This window comes from Botryllus schlosseri, chromosome 11, assembly GCF_051294905.1.
Source record: "Botryllus schlosseri isolate E-star chromosome 11, Bs_hap1, whole genome shotgun sequence".
Lineage (NCBI taxonomy): Eukaryota > Metazoa > Chordata > Ascidiacea > Stolidobranchia > Styelidae > Botryllus > Botryllus schlosseri.
The window spans coordinates 21,499,131-21,513,232 of NC_137246.1; the positions used below are offsets into that span (position 1 = coordinate 21,499,131).

General features: G+C 41.5%; 1 protein-coding gene across 9 annotated transcripts in view; it reads left to right on the forward strand.

The window, feature by feature from the left end:
• LOC145450185 (uncharacterized) overlaps positions 1 to 12,308 on the forward strand; it is a 161,197-nt gene extending 148,889 nt beyond the window's left edge. For 5 of the 9 annotated variants that reach the window (XM_080328682.1, XM_080328686.1, XM_080328687.1 and 2 more), the window contains 23 exons: positions 776 to 886; positions 952 to 1,013; positions 1,094 to 1,248; positions 1,310 to 1,414; positions 1,760 to 1,914; positions 1,984 to 2,135; positions 2,206 to 2,344; positions 2,412 to 2,426; positions 2,645 to 2,784; positions 2,850 to 2,954; positions 3,230 to 3,359; positions 4,314 to 4,424; positions 5,303 to 5,358; positions 5,436 to 5,617; positions 5,928 to 6,023; positions 7,985 to 8,145; positions 8,208 to 8,356; positions 8,419 to 8,560; positions 9,913 to 10,077; positions 10,308 to 10,478; positions 10,739 to 10,903; positions 11,158 to 11,328; positions 11,610 to 12,308. In XM_080328682.1, the coding sequence (XP_080184808.1) occupies positions 776 to 886; positions 952 to 1,013; positions 1,094 to 1,248; positions 1,310 to 1,414; positions 1,760 to 1,914; positions 1,984 to 2,135; positions 2,206 to 2,344; positions 2,412 to 2,426; positions 2,645 to 2,784; positions 2,850 to 2,954; positions 3,230 to 3,359; positions 4,314 to 4,424; positions 5,303 to 5,358; positions 5,436 to 5,617; positions 5,928 to 6,023; positions 7,985 to 8,145; positions 8,208 to 8,356; positions 8,419 to 8,560; positions 9,913 to 10,077; positions 10,308 to 10,478; positions 10,739 to 10,903; positions 11,158 to 11,328; positions 11,610 to 11,701 (2,930 nt within the window). In that variant the 3' untranslated portion in view covers positions 11,702 to 12,308. The remainder of the gene's footprint in view (positions 1 to 775; positions 887 to 951; positions 1,014 to 1,093; positions 1,249 to 1,309; positions 1,415 to 1,759; positions 1,915 to 1,983; positions 2,136 to 2,205; positions 2,345 to 2,411; positions 2,427 to 2,644; positions 2,785 to 2,849; positions 2,955 to 3,229; positions 3,360 to 4,313; positions 4,425 to 5,302; positions 5,359 to 5,435; positions 5,618 to 5,927; positions 6,024 to 7,984; positions 8,146 to 8,207; positions 8,357 to 8,418; positions 8,561 to 9,912; positions 10,078 to 10,307; positions 10,479 to 10,738; positions 10,904 to 11,157; positions 11,329 to 11,609) is intronic. The other 4 variants (XM_080328685.1, XM_080328688.1, XM_080328689.1 and 1 more) reach the window with 4 other exon arrangements.
• The last annotated feature ends 1,794 nt before the right edge of the window (positions 12,309 to 14,102 follow it).

Genomic DNA, 14,102 nt, shown 5'->3' on the forward strand with positions numbered 1-14,102 from the left:
TGCGTACTTTTAGCAGCTAATCGGAAGTGACTTTCGTGACCGACGCAAAATCACTATAGCGACACTACAGGTGCAATAGTCCAAAATGTGTTAATGTTGATACACGGGCTATTCAGTAGTTATTACAATTTGACTGATAAAAGTGCTACAACTATTTACCGAAACTGGTGCCTACTTTAAAAAATGCAAATTGTAAAAATTAAGTAGCTTTACCTAAACAACTGTAGAGGTAGTAAAAGTGCGTGTCTGCTGTCGAGTCAATACCGAGATAACCATTACCGAGAATGCTATTACCGAAAATGGGCACGACCGAGAATGGACATTACCGAGAATGTATATTACCGAGTATGGACATATGCCGAGAACCTAACGTGCATCACGGCGTTGCCACATTCGCTGTCGATTCTCGGGTATAAATTTCTATGCGACGTCCGTCTCAGTAAGCTAGATTCTCGGCATTGGCCATTCTCGGTAATGTACATTCTCGGTGGTGTCCATTCTCGGTAATGGCATTCTCGGTGATGTTTATTCTCGGTAATAGTTTTCTCGGTAATGCTTTTTTCAGTATTGGTATAGAACCGTAGAAGTGGAGCTATAGTGTGCAAACATAACCAGTTAACCACTCGAGTATATAGGTAGTGAAAGCACCCAAAACCTACTGGGGTATTCCAAAAGGGTTACTTCGTTACCATCCACCAGTGATACCAACACATTGTATTTTCCGGGATTTTAGGTGGAGCTGCGAGGCAACTTATCTATATTTTTCCGATTTCAGACGGCTGTGCAACTGGCGAGATGAGGTGTTGGGATAAGACGTGCGTTCCCTCTAATTCTAAATGCAACGGAACGGTTGAATGCTCGGATGGCGAAGACGAATTCCAATGCGGTGAGCGTTAACATCTCATGCATTTCTAGAGACTAGAGATTAACATGACGTTTCCATCTATACAGCGACAGCAGTTGCCGGGTCATCGGAATGTGGCAGAGCGGAAGTTGCTCCTGACTTTCCTTTTGTGAGTAAGAGTGATTGGCGATTGATGTCAAAGTCTTAGTTTTCGCTGCTGCGTTTTATGAATCCCGTTCCGTTTCACAGACTCCGCTAATTGTCGGTGGACATCACTCCGTAGAAGGCGCGTGGCCTTGGCAGATTGGACTATATGTCGACTATGGGTACAGTAGGCGGTTCACTTGCGGTGGAACTCTGATTACCGACAGACACGTACTCACGGCAGCGCATTGTATATCGAGGTTTGCGAGTTGCATCAATGTTAAAATGCCTGTATGGATTTTAAATTACTCTACGCTATAGGTACAACGATTATCTTGTAGTCGTCGGAGACTATGACAAATCACGCGTATCGCCTAATGAAAAGAACATCAGTGTCCAAACAATTATGGTTCATCGATATTACGGGTGAGAATATCACGCTATATGGAAATGATGCCAATCGTGTATTATTGTGTATCCGCCCAATCTACGGGGTCGGGAATTTCATATGTTCGATATTGTGAATTTGACCTAAACTTCAAGCATGGATCGAATGTCTTTCAAACGACAATATCGGAATTATATTGGCAATCTTTTTCAAGCAAATGCGAAGCAGTATTACAAATATATGAATTTATAAGCTATATTACTCTTAACTTTTTCTTCCACACATCATATAACGCGAATAACCTGTTGTGCAGCGATGTGTTATTATAATATTCAATTTAGTAGAATTCCATCTGCTATAGCGCTATCTCAATGTTTTCACAGAAACTACGCATACGAATATGACATTGCTATTCTCAAGCTCAACGAATCAGTCGACCTTACATCGAAGTGGCACAAATCCATTTGTCTACCACAAGCTGGAGACACGGGCCCACCGAATAACAGCACCTGCGTCATTACGGGCTGGGGGGCAATAGGTAAGATGCCGAATCGTAAATTCGTAGTGGATGGTCAGTGGTCAGTTGGTCACGCATTCCGTGATTCAGATGGAGGCTCGCACAGTCCGGATATCTTACAACAAGCGCACCTCAAGATATTGAACGACGCGAAATGCGACGAAATATTCGACGACACCCGCACGAATGGCAGTCACTTCATATGTGCTGGGCACCATAACGATCGGGAAAACGCGTGCTTTGTAAGAGTCTCAATGGTTGCATGTTCTCGTGCTCCAAGTGCGCACTCTACTCAGCTACCTACTTTACCAGGGTGATTCGGGAGGGCCGCTTGCGTGCTTTGAAGGCGGGAAATGGGTGCAGCGTGGAATTACATCTTACGGAACTGGTACCTGTGGAGAAAGAACTTTCTATTCCAATATCTCATTGTACTTGGATAGCATTCATGCTGGTGAGATTCGCGAAGCAGTCCATTCATGGAAATGTGACATTCATAACGTTATTGTTGATTTTTACAGCTCTGGATTTCCAGGGTGAGTCTATTTTGATTGTGGGCTACGCCGTCTAGAGATTATGAAATTTTACGCGACTGATGTACTTGATGTACATGTACATACATTGCGCATTCGTCATTGTGGCTTTAAGCAGAACCCCGTATCCGCTGTGCGTTAGTAAATTCCAAATCAGTAGAGACAGCACTTTATTGATCTCCGCCAGTGCTTCTTTATTCTATATGCCTTCTTTCCTAAAGATGAAACGTGCGCAGAGTTGGAGATTTTAGAAGGGGCCTCGGGATCAATTAGCTTTCCGATAAACGCGTCGGACTTCGAGGTTTTCGGCAATTATGACGGTCACAATTGTTCTTGGCTGTTCAAGGGACCTGAAAATACGGTAAGACACCAACGTCTGTAACATCCGGCACAGTATACGACCACTTTACAACCTATTGCATACAGCTTCTAATTATACGGGTAGAGGTTCTCGATTCGAGTGGCTATTACTACTACGACGGAAGTAGATATTTGACGATATACGACGGCAATTCAACTTCCGACAGAAAGGTAAGAATGCTGTTTCACCTCGACTTTTAGGCATATAGTGTGCTTATATCGCAGAGCATGGAATGTTAGAAAATCAGCGTTGAATATCGGATGAAATCGCGGTTTTCTGTTACGCAATAATTACGATCAGGTTCCCACGCTGTGTTCCGTGTTCAACTGTTCGCGTATAGATAACTAAATCTATAGTTCGCCATAACACGTCTTTGTGACGCGCAGCGCGCAGATGTAAACCTTTCATCCAAACAGTCATTTGGTGTACCAATTGCGATTATTAGGTATTCGACGACACTATACGATTGAGTAACCGACCGATACGGGCTTTCGAATCTACTTCGAACCAAGTTCTGATCAACTTCGTTTCGTACTATGGCGACGCGTCGTTCAAGATTTCCTGGGAAGCTGTTGGTTAGTATTCTCGCTAAATTACATCTATTAGGCAAGGGTATATCATGCGTACATTGTGCAGCACAGCACCTGTTGCATCATGTAATGGAATCCAATAATTTCCCGTATATTCGAACGGGACAAAATAAGCGATGAATATTATACGTGGCTACATGCAGTAGTAATGGTGTAATTAGTTTTCTGAAATATACATTGTAGGCTATGACATGTCTGAGTAAGACTTCAAATCTTGTAACATACGATAACATGCCATTTAGATCGTTTTCGAGAAGCTTAGACCGGGTGCCTTTATTTTGTGCTAGGAAACTTATGAAACTTATGAAACTTATGAAAACTAATGAAACTTATGAAAACTTATGAAAACTTATGAGACTTATGAAACTTATGAAAACTTATGAGACTTATGAAAACTTATGAAAACTTATGAGACTTATGGAAACTTATGCACCCGAGACCCTCGGTGGACTAAATGTTATCATTTTCTTGCTACGGTGCTTTCTTCAGACCCGATCGTGCGAGCAGCATGCTGTAACTTTCGAAGTCACCAAATTCATCAATGCAATGGTGGCGAGTAGCGTAGTGGTAGCTTAGTGCGTAACCAAGGCATAGTATGGTATGGCCATGAATGAGAAATTTCCATATGCCATACTTGACCGTATATATATAATTATTTTATACATTTTCCATGCTTTCTAATACCTCCGGTGAGTACCAGTGAAGTTTAATAAATAAGCCATATTTGCCTACAAAATTACCAGGGGATGTGGTTCGAAGCATTGCCACAGGCTAAGTCTACTTGATTACTCCGAAAAAGTCGAAGTACTCCGTCACTGGCCTGACCACTGACCACCTATGTTTATTGCAAGTAGCCTTGTTGCCAGCATACTGCATAATACATTAAGAAAACTGGCTATAAAATGAGGCTTACATAAAATCTTTTGATCGTCATCACAGACGCTTGCAATTCCTCCGACTTTCGCTGTTGGGATGGCTCTTGCATAGACTCGGCCTTGAGATGCGACGGCGATTCGGATTGCGTGGACGAGAGCGACGAGAAAGAGTGCTGTAAGTAGTTCATCAGTACTTCCAGTAAAGCCAGTCGGATTTCAAAATTTTGGGACGATAACGATGTCTATGGTAGGTGTATGATATTTTGGTCGATAAAGTCAATATATAAATGTGATATCTTTCAGGTAGAAATTGATATCAAAATTTAATGAGTTCGAAAAAGAACTAAGAATGCCCTCATAAAAATCCAACAGTACTGAAAATCCGCTCACTTGGAACACCTGTAAGCGTGGTTGTGCCATCATCATCATTGGTTTATTAGCAATTTTATCACAAAAAATGCGATACAATGAAAAGACAGGAAGATGTCGAAGCGACAAGGAGTAGTCTATGGAATCTGACACCCACCTTGGCCTAGGCGATGTAAAGAGGAGGCATGCCAGTAGCGTATAGGAATGTTTACCAGCGCCTATCATCGAGTCACACGTCATAGACTTGAGAAATCAGAAAACGTTGGTGTGTACGGTTCATATTTTCTCCAACCGTTTCCCCATCGGTAGCGAGAGGGGCCGGGTTCAAATCCTGGATGCACAAACCGCACAAACCGTTTCCGATAATAATCTTTATTATCACGAGTATACGGGGTTCGTGGCTCAATAAGTTAGTCCATTGGTATTATTCTCGGATCGACATCCATGGGTCTTCGTTACTCGTTTTAATCCTCATAACGCGTGGTGACAAAATTTGAGAGCTCGTGACATATGTCTCTCTCTATGTGGTGACATAAAACAATCCCTATATAGTACTGGCACTTCGGACAAGCCGACAAATATGGTCCGGAGCGGGTCGATTTCGATATGTCCACGGAGACGGGCTTTAATTACAAATATACGCACATCTAGAAACCGCATTATTACCCGCGACTTGATTTGCAGCTAGGGCAAAAGATATGGAGTGCGGCCGGCAGGACATTGCACCCGAGATTATGTGGGTAAGTTATATCGTTGGAATCGGAATTAAGGGACAGATAGCGATACTTTTGATTTATGTCCCTCTCTTCCGGCGCAGAATACACGAATCGTAGGAGGATCAGTCGCCAGAAGCGGCTCCTGGCCCTTTCAAGGTTATGTTATCCAACAATACAGCTGGGCATGGTCGAACTATACATATTCTTACTACAAATGCGAAGCTACTATCATAAATGACAGATGGGTGTTAACTGCTGCTCGATGCGTGCATTACAGTTCAGCGTGAGTATATGTATTTAATGGTTAGTGCACTTGCAGCTGCTTTCTTATATTAAATAGTCGACATTTTTCTACGTGCGAATTCTTGAAACTGTTGGCTGCCGGTGAGGGGAACAGTGCGCTGGTTGCTACTGTATGACTATTTTGACAAGGCCTGAGTCTCTTTTTACCATTGTTTCGGTCGCATGATGTTATACAGTGAAAGTTTTCAATTCACGGATTATTTAAATTGTTTAAACGGGGCTTATCTAAAGACTAGATGCGTTGAAACATTGGTCTGCATACGTGTTGAGAAGTTCTGCAATTATTTCAGACGATTTCTGAAGGTGGTTGTGGGGAATCACAGCATCGCCGATGATTTGAACACAGTCGAGCGGTACGATGTGTCGAATATACATCTCCACTACAAGTAAGTCGCTAAATTGTCTGAGAAGGAAAATATCGGCACAAAGTGCGTCCCATATAAAGGCTACGATGTCATACGTCATAAAAACATCGAAGTATAGTTATAAGAATATTCCTGGTTTCGCGAGACCCAATAAGCTAAATGACCAGTTTTGTATATTTTGGCGTCAATTATAAGAGTGTTGAATATTGAAGAAGGCACATTTGGAATAGTCGAGTTCATCCGAAGTTTGCAGAGCCCCCTATACAATACTATAGAGGCGTAAAGTAGACAGCGTTGGTACTCCCGTAGAAGTAGAAGTTACTCGGTAAATGTTTACTGAATTGAAAGTTCAAAATAACTTCAAATAGACACAGCAAATGAGGGACGGAATGTCCTCAAATATGTATTTTTGAAACGTGGCTGTGGTCGATGGGATCGCATACTTTCATCTGTTATAATAGGAGGCGGGTACTTTTGAAATTGTAAGATTCCTCTTGCCTCTAATGCAAAATAACTAATGACTAGGGCCATTTAAAGTCATTAAAGTCATATTTTTTTCTATGCATCAGTAAGTCGTGAAATCAATTTTAACGCAAAAACCGCATCCATATGGGGTATATTAAGAAAGTTATAAAGTCATATTTTCCTGGTTAGGTCATATTTGAGTTATAAAGTCATATTGTTGTATACTTTAAATAAAAAGTGCCAATTGAAGCAATTACGCACTAAGAAAGTAAGGCAATTTCTGATTGAACGAAGGCAAACTGTAAGGTTAGCCTATAACATTACAGTCGCAGAACTATGAGGTCACACATTGCATTGTGTTACTACACAATCTGTTTTACTTTTGTGCACTGAAGTGGGACGTCATCTGAAGTTCAGAGACTTCCACAAGTGAAAGAAATAGTCAACGCACGGGAAGCTGAAGGAGTTATTGTAAAGAGCGTCAAAGATTCAGTGAACGATCCAGAGTTGACGAGTCAGTTAACAGAAATATGCCTCCACTACAAAAATATTTCAAACTTGATACTGAAAATGGAAAGTTGTGCGTACAGTATCAAAGAGACTCATGCTGATCTAAATGCCCTCGATTTCGGAAAAGATCCGCTTGAGCTCAAAAATTACATTAAGAAGCGATTGGACAAAAACGATGTGAAACAAATTATGGAGCTACAAAGACAAGACATTTCACCAGTGCTGTATGCAAAACTCCAGAAGTATCAACCAACATCAGCGTCTGTGGAGCGCTCATTTTCCATAAGTAATTTTTTTACGCCCAAATCGTAACTTTAAAAACTCCATCATTCCACACTACATGTAATTGTACTACCAAAGTGGTTTAAAATAAAAATATATATGTATTACTGTTATGTTGTTCATGTTTTACTCGTCAGTTCCATGAGTGACGTTGGTTACATGTAAAAATACACGATTTTCGCATAAAGTCATATAAAGTCATATTTTCCCAAAAATAAAGTCATATAATTGATTTTTTAAGGTCATATAAAAATGGCCCTACTAATGACACACGAATAGGTGGAATTATCAAGAAAACCACCAGTTGTCACGATACAGGGCTGCTTACTCCAGCTGTTGTGAAAATGTCACTCATATAAGCGGTGAAAACCTATCATAAAAGTATTTTCCATGTATCAAAATCCAATGGGTAAAACGTACGTAGTTTTAGCGGATGTAAAGTCTAAATCCAAAAGATAACCACTCGAGTAGTGCAAGTATAGGCAACACCGACTGGAGTACTCTGAAAATGTTTAAGTTATTCGTGATACTGGCCATCATTACCTAAATACGTGAAAATATTATCCAGAGTGTCGTGTACTTATTTGCAAACTATATAGAGCCTGTCTTGTGTAACAATGAAATGAATTATATTTGAATCTTGGTGAATGACATGGTCTATTATAATATATGCTATTCGTGTACCAACACACAATCTCTTACGCTGTATAACATTTTTATTTCAGCTATTCGAGTTACGGTTTGGAAAATGACATCGCGCTACTGGAGTTGCAGACTGCAATTCAGTTTTCTTCGTCCGTGCAACCAGCCTGCCTGGCTCAGCCCGAATCTACTGAGCCTGCGAGAATTAACGAAGAGTGTGTTCTGTTGGGGTGGGGAGAGTCAGGTATAACCTTGAATTCGACAATATAAAATACGCCGTGTGCATAATTACGAAATTCTGTACAGAGGGAAGCTATAGGTCTACAGACCTTCGACAGGGAGTCGTTCCGATAACAAACAGCTCTCTGTGCGGTGACGTGTATTACGGACGTTTCAAGGACGACAGGATGATATGCAGTGGCGATCCCAACTCTGGCGGTAGCGGAGCATGCTACGTAAATACGCTGTGTTGCCTCGCGTGCGGTTTGCGAGCGGCTGTTCAAATTCGTGTGTTTAGAATGACTACGGGCCGTTGATGTGCTACCGGGATAACGTGTGGGTGCAATTCGGCATTGTGTCGCAAGTTCAAAGTTGCGGATACAGCGCGACTGTGGATGTGTTCACGAAAGTGTCGTTTTATGCGGATTGGATCACGAATGGTGAGGGAATATGCTCGTGATCTGGCAAATTCTTTTACTTCCTATGTGGGTTTGCATTTTCACATTGCAGACATTGCGATATCGATATATCATTTTGACATGATCACGACATGGTGTGCGATTGCTATGGGCAGTGCGAATGTAAATCGCTTAATGTCAGAACTGCAATATTCCATGTGAGACAGTTCCTGACAACCTATTAAGCTATAGGGGCAGGCAACTTCTCCAGCCGGCGCGCCGGATATAGGAAAATTAGGTACTTGGCAGGCAGGATTGCTCAATCGATACATTATTCGCCATTTATCCACTTCCACACATACAAGGAATAAATAGTATATAATGAATGTATTTTAGCAACAGCAATGCCACTATAAAACCATTTCTCGAAGGTAGCGACGAAGACAATAAGGATTTGAGAACACCATTGCCATACAATCGCCGCCATGTCTGCTTCTCTCAGATCAATCAATACACGGTGCAATCCTTAATTAAGATTTAAAGGCGTTCTATAAGCCCAGTTGATAAGGTGACGAGATAGTGTAGTAGTATAATCTACAGCTACAACACCAATGGATTGTGGGTTTGAGTCCGACCGAGGTCGACTCCAAAATCCCTACCTGAATGTTCGAGGTTTAGCTATAGGCTCCTCGCCATCTCATCTGCAAAGCGGTGCCGCATAAAAGCCTAGAAGTGTGCCGTCCTACAAGTCGGCGAATACGGAATCAAAAATAAGAAGTATCGGCCTTGTGTAAATGACCATTGTAGTCGACAAACACCATGATCACGACAAAAAACATTAGAGTTGAGTACATCGGAAATGCCCAATGCAAGTCTTCTGGCTTCGACGAACATACGCGTAAGCTCGACTCTCGCACGGTGCGCAGTCTGCGCACAAACGTTTATAATAACATACGGTCACTAAAATTTGACGTAGTAAGCAAGTAGAGGGGAATCTCGGCAGACTGGAGCCGCGAGTCACATTATCATGAAAGACGATAAACTGACCTCGGGCCGGACAAAATCCCGTCGCGGGCCGTATGTTGCCCGTCCCTGTATTAGGCTATTACTACGTCCATGGGAACGTCGAAGCCGCTGAACTTGAAAATAACAATTAAAACGAAACGCGTGCGTCTGACATCATAGTTTCGTTGTGTATTATAAGATTTATAAATCAACTGTACTTTTGGGAATCCCACCCCATAAGTATCCGCGAAGTATGATTTCCAAGGCCCACAAAAGATAGTTAATTCACGGTATGGACAAAGACACCCGTCGTGTCCATTTCCAAGCTATAATCTTGTACATTCGTATATGAAATACATAACGCTATATTTTTTCCATTTCCCTTTTAGTCACTGGAGGTGCGCTTCCTGCCTCACAGTCCAACACGACCGATTTCTCGGGAATGGGAACTACTGATACCTATACATCGTCACCGGGGTCTACTTCAGGTTTTCAAGAAACTATCTCATCGGCTTCGGTTAGCGCAAACACTATTTCGGATGCGCCTGAAACCGGTAAGTATTTTGATATCCGGTCCGCACAGCACTCTCACCAAATTGTCAGAAGTATCTCGACGTGGCTGCGACGGGGAATTATGCTGTTAATGCTGTAATCGTATGTACGTCAATATCCCGATACAATCTTCAAACAGTTGCAGGGGTCCCGATCAGGTCTACTCTGTTATATTCTTCCCGCCTTGCCACGTTTCAATATACATAACGCTATTTGTCAATTTCCCTTTTAGTCACTGGAGGTACGCTTACTGCCCCACAGTCGAGCACGACCGATTTGTCGGGATCGGGAATGGGAACTAATGCTACCTATAAATCGTCACCGGGGTCTACTTCAGGTTTTCAAGCAACTATCTCATCAGCTTCGGTTAGCGGAAACACTATTGCGGAGGTGCCTGAAACCGGTAGGTATTTTGATATCCGGTCCGCGCTGCAGGCTCAGCAAACTGTCAAAAGTTAGTCGACGTGGTTGACGGGATGGGGAATTATGCTGTCATTGCGATAATGATACGACAGCCGATACGTAATCGTGTGTACTTCAATATCCCGATACAATCTTAAACCAGTTGCAGGGTTCGAGATCAGGTCTATTATGTTATGTTCTATTACGCCTTGCCACGTTGTTTCAATATACATACAGCTATTTTGTCCATTTCCCTTTTAGTCACAGCAGGAACGCTTCCTGCCTCACAGTCCAACACGACCGATTCGTCGAGCATAGTAACTACTGCGACCTATACATCGTCACCGGGGTCTACTTCAGCTTTTCAACCAACTATCTCATCGGCTTCGGTTAGCGCAAACACTATTTCGGATGCGCCTGAAACGGGTAGGTATTTTGATATCCGGTCCGCACAGCACTCTCACCAAATTGTCAAAAGTATCTCGACGTGGCTGCGACGGAGAATTATGCTGTTATTGCGATAATGATACGACTGCCGATACGTAATCGTGTGTGCGTCAATATCCCGATACAATCTTAAAACAATTGCAGGGTTCGAGATCGGGTCTTTTCTGTTATGTTCTTTTACGCATTGCCACGTTTCAATATACATATCGCTATTTAGCCCATTTCCCTTTTAGTCACTGGAGGTACGGTTCCTGCTCCGCAGTCCAACACGACCGATTTGTCGGGACCGGGAATGGGATCTACTGCGACCGATACATCGTCACCGGCGTCTACTTCAGGTTTTCAAGAAACTATCTCATCAGCTTCGGTTAGCGCAAACACTCTCTCGGATGCGCCTGAAACCGGTAGGTATTTTGACATTCGGTCCGCGTAGAACGCTAAGCAAACTGTCAAAAGTTAGTCGACATGGTTGGGATGGGGAATTATGCTGTCATTGCGATAATGATACGAAAGCCGATACGTAATCGTGTGTACGTCAACATCCCGATACAACCTTAAAACAATTGCAGGATTCGAGATCAGCTCTATTCCGTTATATTATTTTCTGCCCTGCCCCTTATATGTCGAAAACGTATTTATTATATCATATCAACCAACACACCCTTATCCTCTTTTTTTTTCTCAGGGACTACCAATACCACCGCAAGCGATGCTTCCAGATCGATAGTGCAAATTGGATGTCTTTTACTACCATTTTTGATCATTGCGCTGCTGTAGACCAAGTCATATGCATAAAATGATCAATATTTCCAGAAGCCGGTCTATAGCAAATTTTTGGAGCAGTTTATGCACGTTCATCAGTGCTTGAATTTTCCACTGTAAAAATCACTTGAATGTATTAAAACGTTTATAGATTATTATCATGATTTATATTGATTATTTGTATCGTTATATGTATATATTACCGATCGCAGATTAGCAACTCATTCACATCTATGTCATGGTATCTGTTCAGTAGAATCCAAATAATACGCTGTGGTGGTGGCAGATAAACCACGTCATGTCTACGAATATGCATAACTGGATTTTTACCTGATAGAAAACGTAAATATGCAATGTATAATACAGTCACTTCATATATCAACCATACCTAGAATCCCTCTCACGTAGAATGGTTGAGTTCAATGCACTTGAAATGTATTCACAAATACCGCCACAATGAAATATTGATGCATCGTGTTCGTATCCGTGTGACCTTTTGTTGCTATACTGTGATTTAATTTATGATACACTCTGTACAATAAAGTTCATTATATTTCACAGGTTCTAATGTTAGTTTCGTACATACTTTGCCAATTATACTTTAATAAATATATTCCTAGCAGTGCAGTCTGATGCAGACATTCCCTTACTATGTGAGTAAGCTTTTCCTTGTGGGTATTACGGCCAACGGGGGGCGTACGGTAGGCTATTTACCGACAGCGACGTTGAAAGTTCAAAGTATATGCTCAACGAAGTCAACGTTATGACAGTATACTTTTTACCATAGTCTTGGGCTCGTGTATCTACGTTGGTATCCTTGGATTTTAATAGCCTACAAACTAGTAGTAGGGTTACCATGTTGTGAAATCTCAAAAAGAGGACATATTTCAAAAATTCTGAAAGCTCCAGCACAGGACAAGAAAATTGACGATTTTGAACATTTTTCGACCTATAGTACTGTGTTGACTAAAAAAAAAGGTCATCACTTTGACTCGACTCCCGATTTTTACGAAACTCTTACGTGGGTTGCATTTCAATCCTTTTAGCAGAAAAAGAGAAATTCCCAAAAATACGACTTTTAGGCGTCCCCGAGGACAATTTATTGAAAAAAGAGGACAAGTCCTATTAAAAGAGGATGTATGGTAACCATACGAACTATAGTAATTATTGCCACTCAATATTTCATTTCAAGTAAATACATACAGTGTCAGGAGTCATAACACCACAGTTACGACTACCAGTTCAATGCTCTGGTCTGCGTCGCTAATTTTACGGCGTGTCGTCAACAAAAACTTATTTTGAATAGTGGATGTAATCACTATAGGGGTCACAAACACGCTTAGCACGAGCAGCACGAAGTGTCATAACTCTTTCGTGGAATGTTACAGGTTACTGGTACACCAGAAGTTTTATGTTACAGTAAAAGGCGATTGTTTGTTGGGTGCACTAAAATGAGCAAATAGACTTCCGGCATATAGTACTCTTGTGAACTTGAAGTTTGATAAAGCATAATGAATACTGTACAAAGAGAATACAAGCACAGTTAAGTCGACCTCTGGCCACGTTTGTTATGAGCAACTGCAACGACATTGGTTTTCTTGACAAGAGTAATGACTATTAATCCTGGGGCGTCTTACCTTTTACCAGTAAGAAGTCCTTTCTAAACAACGTCCTACCGAATTGTCTTGGAGTGAGCATTTCCAAGGGTTGGATAGAGAGATTTTAGGTTGTGAGGAATGAGGACTCCATAAAAATCAGATGAGGGGAAGGAGGATAAAAAGGTTGGGAACCACTGTTGTAGTATTAATACCCAGAACCGAAGCAGCACTTCGTCAACCCCCCTATAACGTTGTTCTTAGGCCCCCATGGTGTGATAAAACAAAGCCTCCATCAGCCTGTATGTTTTTGGTGCTATACTTATCAGCGAGATCTGTTGTACTGTTTAGTGAGTCAACTTATTTCGCCCAAACGGGCGAGGCGAGAATATTTTCTGTAACACATCATTAAATCGGTCAATATGATCGGGAATTGCATATATATTGCTATCATTTTTTTTATCCTCTCTCTGTTCACGTAATCAGATCTATACCGGTATAGAGCTGAGTGAGATGTTTCGGAAATTTTAGGGCCCGTAAATAATAATTGAACAGCTTCGGGTGGACCGGTTGGTATAATGACTTCGTTACACGATTTCAAAAGATACTATGTCTAATGATATTAAAATCACCCAAACGTACTAAACTAAAATAAGCACACGATTTAAAATTGGTGTTTCTTCACTGGCAGATACTTTTTCCTTCTGTATCATAAATTCATCCATAGTAGGGGCTGGAAACATTTTAGGTCAAAGGCACTATTTTTGGCACTACTTTCGATATTAATTCGGAAAGAGCTATACAACGATCCCGATCAACTG